Genomic DNA, 22,145 nt, shown 5'->3' with positions numbered 1-22,145 from the left:
TCAAAGCAAAATCACATGGCCAAACAGAATCAAGGGGCAGGAAAGTAAGTCCCACTCCTGAGAGAAACATACTTGAAAATCTGTCTTGACTTTTCTATAAAAGGGGGGCATGGACTTAGAGGGCTAAAAAATGAGGTCATTAATGGAACCAACATATCACACTTAACTGTACCCTTTCTCACACCCAAAAAAGTAATGTTTCCTCTCCATATTTTAGTTTGACAAATGTTACATAGTCTCTGTTCTTGTTTACATCCTACACCTTTCTACTGGATTATTTTCTTTTGCTCCAGTACATCTTCTATGGATGATGAACTCTCTTGGTCTTTGCAAGCCTGAAAATGCTCATTTTGCCCTCACTTTAGGATTATATAGCTTGGTGCAAAAGTTATTGTGCTTTTTGCCATGACTTTCGTGGCAAAAGCTGCAATTACTTTTGCACCAACCTAATAGTTTAGCTGGGTGTAACATTTAGACTGATTTATTTTCCCTCAGTATTTAACTCTCCTATCTTTCGATTATTGCAGAGAATTCTGTCTAAAATTTTCTTTTTAGTGTGTGCCTTTTCTTTCAGGTAGTTTTGAGATTTTAACAGCAATGTAATGTGTCTGAATATGGATGGGATTCATTTTTCTTAACTCTCGTAACTTGGTTAAGTTACAATCTGCATATTCACACACTCAGTTGTGGAAAACTGTGAGCTTTCATTGTTTTATATTTTAATATTATTAAATTATTTTTACCAATGCCTCCATTTCCTTTTGCTGAAGCTCCCATATTAAAACTCTGCACTCACATGTCTTTAATTTTTCCTTCATATATATCTATTTTAAAAATCTTGTTTCTTGGTGCTCTGGTATGGGGCAATTTCTCACACCTTCGTTTCACAGATTTTCTTAACTGTGTACAGCCTATCGTTTATGCCAATCGAACTGGTCCAATTACTACATTTTTCACTTAAAAGCTTTTTTTTTTTTTTTAAGAGGCAAGGTCTTGCTTTATCACCCAGGCTGTTCTGCAGTGGTGTGATCATAGATCACTGCAGCTTCAACCTGCTGTGTTCAAGTGATCCTCTGGCCCCAGTCTCTGGAGTAGCTGGGACTCCAGGTTCAATACCCAGCTAATTAAAAACAATTTTTTTTTGTAAGTAGAGACAAGGTCTCACTATGTTGCATGTAATACGATTTCCAAATGGTTTTTACACGTACCTGTTATTTCACTTGTTTTTGTTTTATAATATCTGAAAATCTATGTGGATGGATGGGTTCTCTCTTTAAACATTCCAAAATACATTATTTTAAAATCTGTCAGACTTTTAAATAAAATGAATGCTATGTGGTGTGAACGCAAGGTTCCAAGTTAGTTTGTTAACATATTTTGAAAGTTTGGTTCGTGGGCTTATTTAAAACCAGAGGTTCATTTTTCTCTCTTCCCCACCCTTCCTGCTTCCTTCTGTGCATCCATTTGTCTCCCAGATCCTAAACCAAGTCTAGAACCAAAACTTTGAGAAAATTTCTTCCTATTCTCCTAATGATTCTAGAAATTACTTAAAATCCAATACTAACCTTCAAAACAGTTTGGTTCAGTTCTAGATCGAGAGGCTAAATACGTATCTTCTAGCATCATTATGTCCAGCTTCCTCAAAACAAGGCCCTAGGTGGAGGATGGCAAGAAGCGAGCTTTTGTTAGTTTTCTTTTATAAATAGGTGGGAATGTGGGAGAGTCACATTCTAGCCTCTGCCTTAAAGCAGCAAACCTGGCTCCATTATCTTATTGTATTATTATATTATTATTATGTATAGTATTTTTTGGCTCAGTTACTCCACAGGAACCAATTTCTCAAGTATCACTATAAACTTCTACACTCAGAACCTAGGAGGCTCATGGTTTCTGCCTTCCCTTGTTACATTTTTATTCCACTTTTGGTCCACAGAGATGCTTACCTTGTTTGAAACTGACTCTCTGTAGTTTAATTCTTCCTTGGTTGGTTTCTATTAGTAGTAGCAGTATTATGTGTATGGAGGGTTACATCAAAGTATGATATAATGCCTTCTCAATCAGAAGTCTTTATATGGAATATTCAAATAAACACATACACCAAAACACACACACTTTGACCTTGAATGACTGACATTTGAAATAAAGAATTTATTAAGTAAAAATGTAAGATACACATTTTTAGTGATACTAATGACTAAACATGAACTGTTGTTATCTTCCAATAGATTGTTGCAAATTATGGTTCAAAGCCACTTAATCACCAGAACGTTCAGGTAGAATTTTATTTCACAGAACCAAAAACAGTTAAGTGCCACTGATTTGCAGCTTGGAATTCAATTCCTTCTTATAAAGCTCCAGTTATAACTTATCAAAAATCAAAATGCTTTTTGGGGGGTGTGGAGGATGAATGACTTTCAGTCTAACCTGAGAGTTGTGAATAAAAAAAAAAATGCTATGTTTATTTAGAGAGTATTATCCTTTGGAGCCACCGTTTGCACTAATGCATTTTACATTAGCGTGTCGCATCAGGAAATCCTGACTTTTTGGTGCCAAGGGGGTAATTAATATCAGTTCATGTTTTCAAAATGGTTGTGTTTATGTGGGAATGAGGACTGAACACTAACATGTAGAGCTTGAAGTATGAAAGCTTGCTGTGAAGCAAGATCTTGGGAAAGAATGGAATACTGAAATTAATGAACAGGAATCAGGATTTCTTTGGATAGAATATTAGTGCTAAAAAGAAAGCCAAACTACACTTCCTTGCTCTTAATTTTCTAAGCATTAACAGACAAAATTCCCTAGTATAGCCATATTGATAGAAAAGAAGGTAAAATCCTTGAGAGCTACATGCAATATTTTGGTCTACTGATATCAGGAGTCCTGATAAGTATCATTTCTAAATATCATTCCATAGCTAATATAGTTACAGCTTCTGTAGACATAAAACTCTACATTTGAGCTAAGCTGAATAAGACCTACTATTAGAGTAAATTCAAAACACTTTTGGTGCATGGTTTTATCTTCAAAGAAAAGATGGCAGAGAAACTAGAATCAAAGTACACATACTATAGAGTGAAAGTCAGAAAACTCAGGAAGCAGCAAGAAAGCAGAGAAAAAAATTCAAAGAATCAATTAAAGTGATAGAAGTCAAAACAAAGTTAAAATCTTCAGAGATTTTATGAAGTACTACTTATAAAATGCTCAAAATAAGTACATAGAAAACATGATATTTATAAAATATATAATTATACAGATGCCAAAGAAAGATCAATATTAAGTATATTTTTACCAATACTTTTCAAATTAACCAAATTGATTGTTATTAAATGTGGCATTCCCATTCATTCAACTGATGGAAAGCAGAGAGTGATCTTAGAGAAAATGCTACATAATTTTGGCCTATTTCACTAGTCATGAACATGAATGGAATGATTATAACATATGCTAAACACACAATACACTCACTTGTCATTCCTAAAAATTGATTCCATTCAGAACATATCATAGAGTAATATGAACTGGCCACTACTGCATCACCCTACATCAGAGTACAGGATTTGCTCCTATCACAAAGGGCTTAATAACATAGAAGTGTTATTTCTCTCACGTCAAAGTCCAAGTTGATAGGCAGGAGAGGAGAAGGCTTCCTGACAACCATTTTCAGGGGACTTTTGATTCTATCTACCTACACTCATTCTCTGGAGTATCTTTCTATCTGTAAAGCCAAAGCTCCCTACCAATAGGTCATGTTCCAACCCATTGGAAAAAAAGAAAAGAAAAATGAAAGCACCGTTTTAAGAATGTGGTTTAGAAGCTGTACACGTTACAACTCATAGCCTCTTGGATTGAACTTAAAGTCATATGACCACACCAAGCTGCAAAGGAGGATGTTAAATGTCTCTAGGCAGGCAGCCATGCACCCACCCAAAACAAGGGGTATGTTTTAAAATTAATAATGGAGGAGAATCATTATTCCTAGGAGAGACCAAAAATGATAACAACCTTTCAGAATATTCAGGATTTCTTATTCATCTATTTTAATATTAAATAATATTTTAATATACTATATCATGAGAAACCCTCTCAGGATATCACAGTTCAAAATTATAACATAAATGCATCAACTCACATATCTAAGTTTCTTTTTTGTTTTTTGAGAAGGAGTTTCACTCTTGCTGCCCAGGCTGGATAGCAATGGCGTGAGCTCAGCTCACCGCAACCTCTGCCCTCCCAGGTTCAAGCGATTCTCCTGCCTCCTGAGTAGCTGGGATTAAAGGCATGCACCACCACTCCTGCTAATTTTGTATTTTTAGTAGAGATGGGGTTTCTCCGTATTGGTCAGGCTGGTCTTGAACTCCCGACCTCAGGTGATCCGCCTGCCCCAGTCTCCCAAAGTGCTGGGATTACAGGCGAGAGCCACCACGCCTGGCTCTAAGTTCTTAAACTATGGATCTCTATCAGGAAAAGACAAAATAAAAAATATATACACATTTACCCATATATCTAATATATCTGCATATAAAATACACATATACACACACATATGTACATATATACATATGTGTGTGTATATATATGTAAAACAATCTCCCATTCTCAAGTTTATAAAATTGGGCAATAAATTATACATTGTCACCCTAATTATAGGTCTTTATTAATAAAAATTATATTGCATTGTCTATTTCTGAGACTTCAATTTGTAAACAATAAAACAAGGTTTTCTACTGATTTCTTAGTTTTTTTTTTGTTAGTAATCAAACAGAGATACTTTGGGATAGCTAAAAAGATAGTCTATTAGCAAGGTACAAAAAAATTAAAGAGCTTTTAAACACCAAAAAGCAAAAATCTCTAAAAGGTTGTAATCATTCTTTATAAAAACACACTTCAATAATTTTCTTACTATTAAGAAGCTAGGGGCCGGGCATAGTGGCTCATGCCTGTGATCAATCCCAGGACTTTGGAACGCTGAGGTGGGTGCATAACTTGAGGCCAGAGTCCGTGACCAGCCTGGCCAATATGGCGAAACCATGTCTCCACTAAAAACACAAAAAAATTGAGCCAGGCATGGTGGCACACTCCTGTAATCCCAGCTACTTAAGAGGCTGAGGCACCACAATCCCTTGAACCTGAGGTGCGGAGGCTGCGGAGAGCCAAGATGGCGCCACTGCACTGCAGCCTGGGAAACAAAGCAAGACTCCATCTTTACCAAAAACAAACAACAAAAAAGCTAGTGATTATGTATAACTTTGCAGATTACTTTTATCAAATAAAAAAACACCGTGTTACGGAAAAACAACTCACAAGTTTATGCCAATTAAATTAGACAGTTAAATGGAATTAACTAGTCCTTGAAATGGAATACATAAAACATAAACAAATAGCTTTAACTATAATTAATTTTTAAATTAAAGGAATAGAGTGGCTTCTCAAATCATTGGAAGAAAAATGATGCTTAAGCAACTAGTTATCCATAAGAAAAAAATTAATGTCCTAAATTATACCATGTACAATAAGTTTCAGAAAAATGGAAGCAAATATGCGGAATATTTTTTACAAATTTGACAGCTGGGGGGGAGTCATAAGCCAAACTTTTGACTACATAAAATCTTAAAGCTTTAATACAGTGAAAGACATCATAAGTTACAAAATAATGGACAGAAGAGACCTGCAACATATAGAAGAGAAAAAGGATTAACTGTGCAGGGACATATGTAATTTTACATGTGTGTACACACACCTGTGTGTGTCTGTGTATAATTTCCTTTCTCTTACACAACAAACATCCCAACAGAAAAATAGACAAAGAACATTAAAAGGCATTTTATAGACCAAAAAAAAAAAAAAAAGTGTAATAGACATTTAAAATGATGCTCAACTTACAAATAAATGCAATTCAAATAAAATTCAGAGATAACATTTTAAAAAATTGATGAGAATTGCAAAAATTAGTAAGACTAATGAACTGGTGCTGCCAATGGTATACTTTTTATGTTGATACTTTTTTCAACATCCATAGCCTTACACCTAAGATGTTAAAAATTTACTATAGAAATACCCCAACAGCACACACACAAAAAAACCTCTGCAATATAGCTTATAAAAGCTTTGTTTCTGCAACAGTAAAAAATTAAGAGGCAACAAGGGAACTGGGAGCATTCAAGATATTTCTAAGTTAAAAAGAAAAGAAAGTTGCAAAATAATATGCAGTATAATTCCATTTTTGTTTTAAAAAACAACACATACATTGGCTTATTACGTAAAATTAAATTGGAAGTACCAAATTTTTAATAACTGTGACTTTTAATGGATGAAATTCTGAAGAATGTTCACTCTTTGTATAATGTATGTCTGTTAATCTTTTATTTAACATGAATGACTTCTTAAAATGAAAGAAAAGGCAATGACTTATACATACAAATTCTGAGGTGGTTTCTAATTCAATGTTAACATTGAAAATACAGAATTTAGGAGTAAGAAGAATCTTCAAGTACTTATTTTTTAGATTACTGGAATTATCTAAGAGATTAAATAACAGTGTTTGCTTCTATTTGGGGATTAGTATATGAACAATCAGAAGTTTGGCCATGAGTTGCTAAGTATATAAACTGGGTTACCATTACATGGGGGCCCATAGCACCATACTCTACTCTACACTTGGGTGTATGTTTTAAAATTCCATTACAAAATTTTAAGACAAAACCAAAAACAATGTGCCACCTGAATAATGCTACAGAATAATAACATACTCTCAAATAACAGAACTAGCACACTTAGCATATTTTGAAATGTTTATTAATAGTCACCCCACTCTTTTCTTAGTAATACTTTGTTTCTGGAATTTTACGGGATAGTATATTACTTTAATAAAATGCAAACTTTAGTTGTAGAATATATAGTCTATACAGAAATGTCGAATCTAGTAGACAGCTACTGGTAGAGTTATTCTTCTTACTAGGTATCAGAGGAGTAAGGTAATTTTTGTCACCACCAATTAAAAACTTTTACGAAATAGGACTGTTATAAAACAATTAAACCTTGCAAATGCACTAGTCTCCAGGAAGAAAGTCCTGGAGGAAATTCTGCTTATTAAAATTGCAATTTTAGTTTCCATTAAAAGGAGAATAAGACAACAGAAGATGGGTTGGCAAGACAAATTATTTCTTAATGTCAGTTGAGCTTATTTCAAATGAGATAACGTATCTACACCAGGTTGGGTTCAGTACAATTTTGACTCCTCAACTCATTTATCTAATTCAGTCATCTTGATTATAGCCTCATGGACTTCATTTTCAGAGAAAGAATTCTGTAACAAACAGCCTACACAACATGCTGATTACTGAACAGTTAATTCTAATTAACTTGGGCATGGCAAGAGAATTTTGATAAAGTCCTAGAATACAAATATAGTCTGCTTATACTGGACTAACTTATATAAAAACCCACAGCATAGTCTCCAGACAAAACAAGAGAGTCAAAGAGATCTAATTTAAAGAAACAAATGAGAAAATTAAAATCACAAATAATTTATTCTTCCGTTAGAGTTGATACAGTTTTAAATAGCAACAAAGTACACAGTGGTGGAAAATTGGCACAGAACCTACAAGCATTTCAATCACAATAAGGCTGTCCATGCTTTATCTGTTCAAACGTGATGTCCATTTTCTACTGACCGAGTTGAAAGAAAAAACCTATTCTGGCCAGGCACGGTGGCTCACGCCTGTAACCCCAGCACTTTGGAAGGCCGAGGTGGGCGGATCACCGGAGGTCAGGAGTTCAAGACCAGCCTGGCTGACATGGCAAAACCTCGTCTCTACTAAAAGTACAAAAATTCACCAGGTGTGGTGGCGGGTGCCTGTAATCCCACCTACTCAGGAGGGTGAGGCAGGAGTACTGCTTGAACCTAGGAGGTGGAGGTTGCAGTGAGCTGAGATTGCACCACTGCACTCCAGCCTGGGCAACAAGAGCGAGACTCCATCTCAAAACACACACACACACACACACACACACACACACACACACACACACACCCCTATTCTGACCTTGAAGCACACAAACACACACACTCTCTCTCTCTCATACACACACAGAGACCCACTGAAATTCCTCCTTTTGATTACAGTATGTTGAGAACAGTATGCTCTGTTTATTCAAATTTATGGCACCCCTTCTGTTTTGTTTCCAGTTAGAAGCGGGAAAAACCAATTCAATTATAAAGAATACATCTTATTCCCTGGGCATAGGCAACTGTGATGAAAATAGCAACTTACCTTTGGGCTAGATGTTTTCAGATTATGCTTAAATAACCGTAGTTAGACATTTTTCAATGCATGCTTTCCTGCCCCACCAATCTCCCTGAATTTAGCTAAAATAATCAGGACAGTCTCAAATAATGATTAAAATATGCCATGCTAATAAACAAGGTTATCTAGAATGCAACCTCTGTGCTTTAAAAACAGACAGAATAAACCTCATCAATAAGCATTTTCCTAAATATCTCTTTGTGTTATATTAACCAACATAGAAAAGGGAAAAACATAAAAGTGTCCCTTTATAAATGATATTTTTCCAAATAAGAAAGTTGAAACGAAGGTTTGTAAAGTCTCCTAAACTATTCTGTTCAATAACCAATTATCCCTCAATGTTACAAAATAAAATTACTGGATCAATGTTGACTCTTCTTTGATATCATTTATAAAATGTTTTGATATTACTAAGTTCCCTGATAACTCAAACAAGGTAAAATTAACACTTTCGTTTTCAGTTATTGCTATTTTAGAAGAGGATTACCACTTTCATTTACATGAAACTGTTTTACCAAAGCCTCCTCAGATCCAACATAAAGTAATTCTTATTGCCTCACATTTAAAACAGTATTATAAATGATCTTTATAAAAAGGTTTAATCCACAAAACTGGAAGGCTTTTAAAAAATGTCTTTTTACTCAAAACTGTATCACAGTGCCCTTGATTATCTAATAGATAAAAGGGATTTGAATTTCCTCTACAAGAACAGAACAGTGGACATATGGTGTGCTTTGTCTTCCCCTCACCTTTATCTTTATAGCACATCATTTTGAGACCAAAACAATCAAGCATCTACCATGCTCCAGTCCACATCAACAGGGGATTTCTGATTCTGTCCAGTGCGTAGTGTACCGCCTTGCATATTCACCACATGAAATAAACATAATATACAAAATATTGCTGCTGTAAAAAGTGTACATTTCCCTCTTCCCCTTACAAAAAAATCTGTGGAAAAGTATTAAATTCCCTTACCCTTCATAAACATACAAAGCTGTTCACACCTTTCAGTCTGTAACAGTCCATTTGAAACACAGTTCCAAAATCATTACAAATTGGTTATGTCATTGCATTTTCTGTCCAATGTTGCCATCTAGAGTAGAAATGTGAAATCAAGAGTATTTTTGAGCTACTAAAGCCTTTTATAACTAAACCACAAAGGCTGCTTACTGATGAAACAGCCACTTATCCACAAGGTTTTTCCAAAAACTAGATGGAATGGAAGGATCTCTTCACAGGGAGGTGTCCACAGTGCTGAGGTGACAATATGGCTGCTAATAGATACTGGCTATTGGAATGTAAGTACTTTTTCACTGCTGGTAATTTCCATACTGTCCCTAAAAGATAAATTTAAAAATATAATTAGATAATAGTTACAAACGAATCATTTCTAACATTGTAATACCACAAAAAAGCGGCTGTACCTACAATAAACAAATTTTTTTATATCTTTAGGTACACCGTATCACCCTGTAATTTCTTCTGATATTATATTCAATTACAAATGAATTTCATAGTCCAAAATACGCTAGGGATTAGCAAATGAGCCTAGAGTAATACTTGTCAGGGTGGGAACTTAAATGTTTAGTGAATTTTGTTGAATGAATTGAGCAGGTATTGAGTGAGAAGTTCTAGTTCTAAACTCTGAAGTAATATATATGGAATGGAATATATATGTATGAATATATCTGGAATGTAATATACATATATGAAAATGGAAAGGTATGTGGGAGGTAAAAGGTAAAGAACCTTCTATCCATACTAACATATTTGAGCCTTTCCTTGAGGTCAACAAAGTGTCAGTAGAGGTATTTAGACAGGCCACAGAGACATAAAATCGAGGAAAGTTGGTTTTTTTGTGTTGCCTGTTTTGTTTTTTTAATAAGGTGGACTTGAAGACCCTCAGGATGACAGGATGAGACAGAAAGGGAATATAGATAAAAAAGACACGATGAAGCAGCACAGTTCTGTCAGTGGGGATGAACAATGTCCAGTACACATCTGTTCAGGTTAACTTTTAGAGAAGAGAAGCAACATCTTTTCCTTTAAAACAGAAGAACGGTAGAAAAAAAGGACATACTATGAAATATGTATTTTATTAAAAATTTCTTAAATGTGTTTAAAACAAATACTCATAAAAGCACTAATTTTCAAAAAGCATGACTCACTGGAAGCACATAATTAGTTAACTGTTTCCTTTGGCTAAACAACTCCCTCTCCAAGTCATAATAATGTAACTCGAAAACATTCTAGACTTGAAATACTTCTCTACCATAAGAAACGGTACCCTAAAAATCTACATTTCCACAGAAGTAAATACACATGATAATGTGTTGAATGTCACCATAGATATGATGGAATAATGAATTAAACAGAAATAGGGATTTTTTGGGGCCAGGCATGGTGGCTCACATCTGTAATCCCAGCACACTGGGAGGCCAAGGCAGGTGAATCACTTGAGGTCACAAGTCCAAGACCAGCCTGACTAACATGGTGAAACTAAAAATACAAACTAAAAAGACATAAAAATACGTCTTTACTAAAAATACAAAAATTAGGTGGGCATGGTGGTACACATCTGCAATCCTAGCTACTTGGGAGGCTGAGGCAAGAGAACTGCATGAACCCAGAAGGCGGAGGTTGTACCACTGCACTCCAGCTTAAGCAACAAAGCGACTCCATCTCAAAAAAAAAAAAAAAAAAAAGAAGAAGAAGAAAAAAAGAGAGATTAAGAATTTTACACTAGTGTGTTTTACATAGTTATATTCAGTTAAAGTCAATGATCATCTTGAAGGATTTATGGATAAAATGATATCATGTCTAAGATTTGCTCTAAAATACTCTGAAAAAAATAGTGTAGAGGGGCAGATAAAACAACATTGGCAAAATGTTGATAAACTGATGAAGTTGGGTGATGGGTACACAGAGGTTCACTATACTACTCTCTTTATTGTATGTGTGTAAAATAAACATAATAAAAGGTTTAAAATAAGAAACTTATTGCTTAGCATACTGGAGCTTATTATTCCATTGTTAGATTGTCTAAATATTAAATCTGAGTTTAAGTTCCAATTCTATTGCTAACTTCCTATTTGAGTCTAAAAAAAGCTCTGTTAGACTCAGTTTCTTCACTGAGCAGTGGGAGAGTAACATATATATCTCTGGATCACAATTTCCCTTCTGTTAATGGCTACATTAATTCCTGTACCTCATTTGTTTGTTATGATGCTTAAATAAGAGAGGACATGAGAAAAGGCTTTTTAGAATTATAAATCAGTGACTCTCAGTGCTGGAGGGAAATACTCCCCTAGTCAATGTGTAAAATGAGATGCTAATGATGAAAGTGAGTTGCAAATATAAATGATGTGAAAGCAGAAGAGAGGTTAAGAACCACTGTACCATAGTTTATAAGCTATAATTTGTCAACTATATTATGAACTACTTGAAGAAAGAGATCAGGTCAATAATGTATACCAAATAAATTATATCCAAGCAACTGTGAACACTTATGGAACAAATACTCATCATCATCATAAATATGGAAAACAAGACTCAGAAATTAAGTATAATTACAAAATAGGTAAGTTCTCTAAGTCTTAGCAAACTTGGGAGAGTTCAGACAGGAAAACGTTAACACAGCCTAAATTAATTAGAAAAATATTCCCAAGAATGTGGGAGCCTTTAGAAAATAGTAAGATCTGAATAGCGAAAAAAGAAAAGAAAAGGGGGCAATTCAAATAGAAGCAACAGCTGAAACAAAGGCACAGGGGATAAAATATAGAATACTTAGGGAAATGGGAAGAAAGAATATGCAATAATGGGGAGTAGAGGCTAATAATATACCCCAATAATAATACCTTAATATGTGTCACACATTGCAGTAAGTGCTTTGTGTCCATCTATAATCTATATAGTAAGTATTATCTCCATTTTATAGATGAAGAAATGGAGGCACTGAGAGTGTATGTAACTTGGCCCATACTTGATCACAATGCCAGGACCAAACAAAATCACAATCATGCCTAGAAAAGGTAAGCTGTGTATCTGTAACCATTAACAAATTCCAAGGTGGCATTAAGGATTAAAAGTATGGGTTTTGGAGCCAGAAACCAATTTCTAGTGCTAACGTCACCACTTAACAGCTTCTTATCCTCGGGTAAATTGCTTAACCTCCCTTGAGTTTCAATTTTATCATCTCACAGGGGTAATTATAATCTCTATTTTAAAAAGTTATTCAAGAAGAAAAACATGAAAATGCTCTGTGAACTACTCAAGTACTTATTAACAGTATGGGTGGCAGTGTGGTATACAGTGAATAGAGCATGGGCTTTCAGCACTCAGCAGTAGTCATGCAGCTTCACCACTCCTCAGTTGTGTCATCTTGAGTAAATCATTTGAACACTCTAAGCCTCACCTTCTCTCTCTTTGCTTCTTCAATTTTTTAAAAAATTCCTCTGACTACAGTATAATTTTAGTGGGAAAGAAGATAGTATGGAAGATCCTGCTGCGATGAAGATGGGAGATGAACACGGTCTAAACTAAGATAAGGGAGTAGGTTAGAGAGAAATGGATGGATTCAAAAGCTTTTCGAAAAGAAGATCAATAACATTTGTCATTTATCAGACAAGGGAGGAAAAGAACGGATACTTAAATATCAAATAGGCACTTGGCATTCTAGTTTGGTGATATACTCCTCTCTTTGATATAGAATACAGAAAAGTTTTGTCAGAAAAAAATACAAATTTATTTTGTTTCTGCTGAATTAATGCCTATGTTACATCTAAGCAGAGCTGTCGAGTAGGCATCTGATTTCCAGAAGAGAGATCCAGACTATAAATACAGATTTGGGAGTCAACAGCACGGTGAACTGAGACCTTGTGAATAAATGAGAATGCCTAGGGAGAGTATATTGAATGAGAAGAGTCCCTAAGGTAGAAACCTGAGCAATACCAACATCTTTACATTTCTTTCCCTCATTCTATTTATCTAATCAGTTTAAAATCTTAACATTATTCCTTCACAATACATTTTAGGGGTTTCCTCTTATCTCTAGTCTTGTGATCATGCATTCAAATCTAGAAAGTAATGGCTTTATTTACTCAGTTGTTTATACTTTATTCACCAATATTTATTGATTATGTGCTGTGCTCTACTAGGTGACAGAGACTCAACAGTAATAGAAACAGACAGAGCGATGCTTTTAAAGAGGTTACATTCTAGGGAAAGAATATGACAATAAACAGTAACAATCTGTCAAATGAAGAGAAATGTTAAAAATTAATGCACATTTCTATTCAAGATGGATTTATTTGGCAGCCTGAAACAATATTTAAAAAAAAAACTACACAAAGCCTATGATAATTATATTCAGGACACACAGGACACAGCCAACAAAGGACAATGATCCCTGAGACATGGTAAACAAACGAGGCCAGCCCTCTGATTACCACAGCTAACTGCCTTGAGAGTTTCCAGTCTGCATTACATGAAGAGGAACTGAGGCTAAGTCTGCCAGATGTTCTGACTTAAGGAGATAAGGCTTAGAGTCTGGAGAGAAAAAGGCAGCTAGAGTTAACAGGACAGAGTACCCTAGAAGAAAGATCTGCCTAAAGAGACAACTGTGGAGATCTGCAGAGGAACCCTCCTCCTATTCAGCATAGTACAGATATGCAAATGCGTGAGGAAAATACCCAAGGCTGAGGCAAGAAACACCCAAAAGGATTAGGGGAAACAATATTTGTTTGTCACGTAGGAACAGAAACATTGCTTATTCCCACCTGCCAGAGTAAAAAGCCTTACAATCGAAAGGGCACTGGGCAAAACAGCCAAAAGGCTCTTACCTTACTAGTGATGAATACTTAGCCCAGGACTAAACACTGCTCTCTGTCCTGCCTAAAATATCTTAAAAGCAATTTCAGAAAGTTCAAACTGTTTGTAACTTATTAAACTGAATCCCAAAGCAAAACTTAAGAATACTTCTAGGCATACAAATATCTTCATAACCCAACAACATAAAATTCACAATGTCTGGAATCCAATCAAAGATTATCACACACACAAAGGAGGAGAGAAAAAAAAAACCCAATTCAAACTGACCCTAAAATGACACAGATTATTAGAGTTGGCAGAAGAGGATATTATAAGAATTATACTTGTATTCCATATGTTCCAAACAATTAAGGAGAGACACGGAAGATATTAAAAAGACCTAAACCAAACTTCTAGAGATTAAAACGACAAAGTCTGAGGTAACACTCAACAAACTCCAAGCATAAGAAACATGAAGAAATTGACACCGAGGCATGCTCTCATCAAATTGCTCAAAACAATTTGGGCAAGAGAGAAATTTCTTCAATCAAACAATTTGATAAAGGGAAAAATCTTAAAAACAGAGAAAAAAGACATATTAACTACAAAAGAACAGAGATAAATGACAGCAAATGTCTCCTTGGAAACAATGTAAAGAAGAAAAGTGGAACATCTTTAAAGTATGGAAAGGAAGAAAAGAATGGAGCATCTTTAAAGTATGGAAAAAAACCCCAAAACAAACTGTCCACCTAGAATTCTATACCCAGAGAAAATGTTTCAAAAATGAAGGCGAAATAAACTTTTTTTTTTCAGACATACAAAAGCTGATTATTACCAGTACACCTGCATTTTAAGAAATGTTAAAGTCCTTCAGGCAAACAAAAATACCAGATACAAATATGAATCTACACATAAATAATGAAGAGCACCAAAAATGGTAACTACATGGGCAAATTTTAAATTTTTTTCCCTTACTATTTAAGTATCTTTAAATAACTGATTTTCTTAGACAAAAATAAATTCAATATACTGCAGGATTTATAGTATATACAGAAGTAAAATTTGTAACAATAACATAAAGATCGAGAAGAAAAGCAGACTATCTTAAGGTTCTTACACTATATATAGGCATACTATCACTTGAAGACACTGAGACACGCTACACAGACGAATCTTGAAATTATTAAGTTTAAAAAAAAAACCGCCAGTCACAAAACTCCACATATTGTATGATTCCATTTATCTCAAATGTACAGAATAGGCAAATCCATAGAGGCAGAAAGTAAACTACTGTTGCTGGAAAATCTCCAAATATTTGAAAATGAAATTACATACTGAGTATTTAAGTACTTAAGGCTGAGTAGTTCAAGGGGAATGAGGAGTGACTGCTAACAGGTTTATCAGGTTGGTGAAAATGTTTTAAAATTAGAGGGTGGTGATGGTTGCACTTTTTTTTTGAGACAGGATTATTAGCTCTGTCGCTCAGGCTTGAGTACAGTGACACAATCAAAACTCACTGCAGCCTCAACCCCCTGGGTTCAAGTGATCCTCTGCCTCAGCCTCCTGAAGAGCTGGGACTACAGGCACATGCCATTGTGCCTAGCTAGTTTTTTGTAGAGGTGGGGTCTCGCTTTGTTGCCCAGGTTGGTCTTGAACTCCTGGGCTCAAGCAATCTTCCTGCCTCAGCTTCCCATAGTGCTATAATTATAGGCATGAGCCACCAACCCCAGTCTATCTTTTTGAATATGCTTAGAAACCACTGAATGGTATACTTTAGAATGGTGACTTGTATGACATGTGAATTGTGTATCAATAAAGCTGTTTTTGTTAAAAACAGGAGAAAAATCAAAGGAAGGCAGAAAAAGAGGAAAAGGAGAACAAAAACCAGATGGGACAAATAGAAAAAATAAAGATGATATACTTAACCATATACATAATCACACCAAACATGTCAAAAATCCCAATTTAAAGGCAGCAATCGTCAGACTGGATTTTAAAAAAAGCAAGATCCAACTGACTACATATGCTGTCTACCTGAAATATAATTCAAATATAAAAACACAAATGTGTTAAAAGGATGAAAAATATATTATTCTAATACTAATCAAAAGAAAAGTGGTATTGCAGTACTGATATTAGACAAACTACATTTCAGAGCAAAAAATATTAGCAGGAATAAAGACAGTTATTTGATAATGGTAAAGGAGTAAATTCATCAGAAAGATTTGAAAATCTCCAAATACTTGAAAATAAAATTGCACACTTCTGATGTGTCGTGGGTCTAAAAAGAAATAAAAAGTGAAACCAGGATGTATTTTGAACTGCTTAGAAATAACAGAATCAGATACAGTTCAAGAGTACTTAGAAATAAACATCTATATCAGAAAAAAAGACAGTTCTTAAATCAACGGGACTACAACTTCAAACTTAAGAAACTGGAAAAAGAAGAACAAATAAAATCTAAGCAAGCAGAAAAAAAACAAATAATAAAGTTCTGGGCAGAAATCAAAGAAACTTAAGCAAATGGGCAAAAGGCAATCAATAAAATCAAAAGCTGCTTTTTGAGAAAAATCAATAGGTAGATTAAAACTAGCCAGATAAATGAGGACAAAGAGAGAAAACACAAATTATTAGTATCAGAAATGAGAAAGGTAGTATCACTATATAGAGATATTAAGTGATGATAAATTATTCAACAACATAGATAAAATAGACATCTCCTATGAAAAATACACAAAACATTTACTCAAGAAAAAACAGATAATCTGAATACCCCTATATTTCATAAATTAAATTTATAATTTAAAAATTTCTCACAAAAAAAAACTACAAACCCAGATGGTTTCACTGGTAACTTGCACCAAACATTTTAGAAAAAATAATACCAATTTTCTGCAGATCTTCCCAGAAAATTGAGGGGAGGAAATTCTTTCCAACTCACTCTATGAAACCAGTGCTACATTAATAACAAAACCAGACAAAGATGTTACAAGAAAAGAAAATCAGATTCCAAAATTTGTTATGAAAATACAGATGTTCCTTGACTTTCCATGGGGTTATGTCCCAATTAACCCACTGTAAGTTGCATACATCATGTAATTTATTAAACACTGCACTGAATGATTGTATGGTTACTGGAAGTAGAGCTTCTACTAAATGCACATCACTTTTCACAGCCTTGTGAAGTCAAAAAAATCCGTAAGTTGAACCACTGTTATGTCAGGACGCATCTGACTGGGACTACAGGTACATGCCACCATGACTGGCTAGATTTTTATAGAGGTGGGGTCTCACTTTGTTGCCCAGACTGGTCTTGAACTCCTGGACTCAAGAGATGCAGATGCAGAAATTCTTAACAAAATTTTAGCTAATAAACCCAACATATAAAAAGAATATATACATCATGACCAAATGGATTTTATCCCAGGTATGCAAATGGTTTACATTTGAAACTCAAACAATGTAATTCAAAAATCAGCAAATTAAAAAAGGAAAACCGTAATTCTCTCAACAGATAAGGAAAAATCATGTGACAAAATTCAACATTTATTCCCAATAAAAATTCTCAGCAAACTAGAAATATAACACCTAATAAAGGATAGCTACAAAAAACCCTACATTAATATCTTATATAAGGATGAAAAACTGACAACTTTCCCCCTAAGATCAGGAACAAGACAAAAGATGTCTACTTTCACCATTTTTATTTAACACGGTATTGGAGTTTCTGGCTGAGGCAGGCAGGAGGGTGGGGAAGGAACATAGGGGAGTATTCAGATTGAAAAGGAAGACTTTCTTTATTCATAAACATGATTTCTATGTTTGAATATTCAATGAAATCTACAAAAACACTACTAGATGTATGATTTTAGTAAAGTTATAGTTTTGATAAAATATCAATACACAAAAATAAGCTAGCATTTGTATGGACTAGCAACTAATAACTGGAAATTAAAATTTTAAAAAATTTACAATAGCATCAAAATACATGAAATACTTAGAAAATAAATGTTAAGACCTATATACTGAAAATTATATGACATTGCTAAAATTTTAAGGGACATAGGCCATGTTCATAGGTTGGAAGACTAAATAATACTGTCAATTCTCCCCAAATTAATCTATAAATTCATGGCAATTCCAATCAAACTCCTAGTAAGCTTTCATGTACAAACTGACAAGCTGATTCTAAAATTTACATGGAAATCCAAAGAACCTACAGTGCCAAACAACTTTGTATAAAAAAACAAAGTTCAAAAACTAATACTACCTAATTATAAAACTTATAAAACTATAGAAATGAAGACGGTGTGGTGCTGGCATAAAGATACATAAACAGATCAATGGAACAGAATAGAGTTCAGAAACAGACACAGGTTTATGGACAACTGATTTTCTGCAAAGGTAAAACGACAATTCAGTAGATAAAAGACAGTCTTTTTGGCTGGGTGTGGTGGCTAATGCCTGTAAATCTCAGCACTCTGGGAGGCCAAAGTGGGCGGATCACAAGGTCAGCAGATCAAGACCATCCTGGCCAACAAGGTGAAACCATGTCTCAACTAAAAATACAAATACAAATAAATAAATACATAAATAAAAGTAGCTGGGCGTGGTGGTGCACGCCTGTAGTCCTAGCTACTTGGGAGGCTGAGGCAGGAGAATCACTTGAACCTGACAGGCAGTGGCTGCAGTGAGCTGAGATCGCACCACTGCACACCAGCTTGGTGGTGACAGAGCGAGACTCTGTCTAAAAAAAGAAAAGATAGTCTTTTCAACAAATGACGCTGAGAAAAATAGACATGCATCAGAAAGAAAAAAAGCCATGCAAACTTTATTTCGTACTTCGCAGCATACATAAAAATTAACTCAAAATGAATCATAAACTTAAATGGAAACTCTAAAATTATATAACTTCTAGAAGAAAGTACAGGAGAAAATCTTTGTGATCTTCAGTTAGGTAACGATTTCTTACACATATGATCCCAAAAGCATAATCCATAAGAGAAAAAAACTGATAAACTAAACTTCATCAAAATTTAGATTCTCCCGTCTTTGAAAGACACTATTTACAGAATGAAAGACAGACAGGATGAAAATATGTGCAAATGATACCTGATTAAGGACTTGTATCTAGGATATACAAAGACCTCTTAATACTCAATAATAAAAAGAAAAGAATCTCCAATTTAAAAATGAGCAAAAGATTTAAACAGACACTCCTGAAAAGAAGAAATATAGATGGCAAATAAGGGAGAGAAGATGGTCAACATCATTAGTCCTCAGGGATACTCAAATTAAAGTCATGAGGTGTTATAACACACCTATTAGAATAAATAAAATTTAAAAGACTGATTCATACTAAGTATTGGCAATGAGTTAGGAAGAATATGGGAGAAATCATACACTGCTGGTAGGAATGTAAAATGGTAGGAATGTACAACGGTACAACTACTTTGGAAAACGTTCTGGCAATTTGTTGAATTAAATATATACCTATCATATGATCCAACCTTTCCACTCCTAGGTATTTACCCAAGAAAAATGTCCCCAGGGACTTGTCCATGAACGTTCATAGTACTGTGTCTGTAAAGCCAAATGTCCCATCTGTAGATCAAAGGATAAACATAGTACTTTGTCTGTAAACCCAAATGTCCCATCTCAATGGACAAACAAATAGCCATATAACGGAACACTACTTAGCAATAAACAATTATTGGCACAAACAACGTAAGTATCAAAACAATTACGCTGAGTAAAAGAAGCCAGATAAAAAACAGAACATACTGCATTATTCAATTTCTATACAATTTTGGAAAATGTAAACTAATCCACAGTTTAATTAAAACATCAGTGACATGGTCTGGAGAGGGGATGCAAGTGGAGGGATTTCAAAGGGACACAGGGAAAACTTTTGGGCATGATAGATACTCCATTATTTCGAATCTGCTGATGGTTTCACAGGTGTGTATACACATGTCAAAAAAGATCTGTATACTTTTATTACATGTAGTTTAATGGTATGTAAATTATATTTCAATTGAGCTGTTCAAAAAACTGTGAAAAGGGTAGGGAAAAAGAGTGATGCAATGGAGGGTGTTACTGTCTTAGTTGGTCAGTGAAGGACTCTGAGATGATATGGTGACATTTAAGCAGAGATTTTAATAAAGTGAGGTTGGAGGCACTGCAGGCATTCAGGCAGAAGAGGGGTAGCAAATACAAAAGTTCTCAGGTAGAAACTCACTTGATGCATATAAGGAACAGCAAATAGGCCAGTGTGACTGAAGCAGAGTGAATTAGGGCAGCAAGCAGTTGGGATATAAATACACAGGCACGAGGAGCGTAGCATAGGAGGTAGGAACACAAGTCCTATACGGCCTTGTAGGCCAGTATATCATATGGCTTTTACTTAAAACACCACAGGGTTGTAAGCACAGAGTTGACTAATGTCTTTAAAACATTACTCTAGGTCCCATGTGCAGAATGTCTTGTAGAGGAGGTAGGATAAAATCAAGAAAACCAAAAAGAAGGATATATTGCAACAGTCCAGATGAGTGCTAGCTGTGACTTTGAGTTGGGTGAAAGGAGACTGTGAAAAATGGCTAGATATTGGATATATTTTGAAGGAAGAGGCGAGGAGATTTGCTAATTGACTGAATGTTTGCTTTGCAAAGAGGGGCATCAAAGAGGACTGTAGGTTTTTAAGCTGAAGAACAGGAAGAATGGAGCCACTGTTTATTGGGATAGGAAGGACCGATGGGGAAGTATCCTAACAATTTCCACCCTTTTAATTTCTCCCCTTTTATCTTGCATATTGCTATAAGATTAATCTGCCTAAACTACAATTACAATTATGTTAGTATTGGGTTTCAGAATCTTCATTAGCTTTCCACTGCCTCAACCATCAAGAGGTGAATGAACTATTTTTCCTAAAATAAAGACAGCAATAGGTCTCCGGGTAGGGGCCAAAGATAAGGTTAAACATTAGGTTAATGTGGAAACACTACTGGCACTAAAACAACTAAAATAGTCCCAACCCTCATACTCTTTTCTAGTAGGGAATGAGATGTGGCTGGCAACTACTCAAACACCATGAGTCTTTATCCACAGTACAGTTTCAAATTCCTGAGAACTTTAGAAAGTGGAATGATTATGATGATAAAAGGAGAAGTAAATCATGTATCTATCCTAGCTACCAAGTGCTAGCCACTGCTAGACACTTTATATACGCTGCTTTCAAGCTCCACACTCATGTCAGGATAAAGTCCAAGTCCCCTAATATGGCTTGTAAGAGCCTTCCTAAGCTAACTCCAACACTTCTCTCCAATCTTGCCTCTTCTTCCCCATGCTTCTGCTTTACTGAATCACACACGGTTTAACACTAGTCCCTTTGTGAATGCTCTTCTTTCCTCATCCACATCTACTTGGTTAATATTGGCTCTTCCTTGGTTACTTCACACTTAAATATAATATTTCCCAAGGAATATTTCTCAAGATCTGAGTTAGAAGCTCCTTCCACATAAATCTTAGCTTCTCTTATCTAAATACTTATCACACTATATCATATCATATGTTTACCTGCCTGTAGCTATCTAGACTTAAGTTCATAAAGGCTGAGTCCATGTCTATCTTATTTCCCAATATGTTCCCAATCTTCACATGGCACTTGGCATATAATGGTTGCTCAATAAACATTTGCTTAATGAACGGCTTTAAGTTTAGGAGATTTGGAAATATATTGACTTAGAAAGGAAAATGGTGAGTTTAGTCTACAACATGCTAAAGCTGAGGGAATCCAAAGACAAGAGATGTTCTGTACATTTGGATACAGAGCTGTACATTTGTACAGATGTTCTGTACAAAGGAGCTGAAACTGGGTTGAGAGGTAAGAGCTAAGAATACTGAAAATAGAGGGCAGGATGATTCAGAGGCTAGAAAAAAAAACACAGAGTCAAGAACTGATATTAGGGTAAAGAAAAAAAAAAGGAAAACCAATTTAAAAAAAATGAATCAATGTAAACGCAAGAAGAACAAAATGGT

At 34.9% G+C, this 22,145-nt stretch overlaps 1 protein-coding gene across 2 annotated transcripts in view; it reads right to left on the bottom strand.

The window, feature by feature from the left end:
• Positions 1-7,507: 7,507 nt before the first annotated feature.
• The window catches only part of SS18 (SS18 subunit of BAF chromatin remodeling complex), a 75,689-nt gene continuing 61,051 nt past the window's right edge, over positions 7,508-22,145 (bottom strand). For both annotated transcript variants that reach the window (XM_023207758.1, XM_023207759.1), the window contains one exon: positions 7,508-9,637. In XM_023207758.1, the coding sequence (XP_023063526.1) occupies positions 9,611-9,637 (27 nt within the window). In that variant the 3' untranslated portion in view covers positions 7,508-9,610. The remainder of the gene's footprint in view (positions 9,638-22,145) is intronic.

Source organism: Piliocolobus tephrosceles, chromosome 18 (assembly GCF_002776525.5).
Source record: "Piliocolobus tephrosceles isolate RC106 chromosome 18, ASM277652v3, whole genome shotgun sequence".
Classification (NCBI taxonomy): Eukaryota; Metazoa; Chordata; class Mammalia; order Primates; family Cercopithecidae; genus Piliocolobus; species Piliocolobus tephrosceles.
Note: the sequence above shows the minus strand (reverse complement) of the source record. Positions and strands in the feature narration are given on the sequence as shown.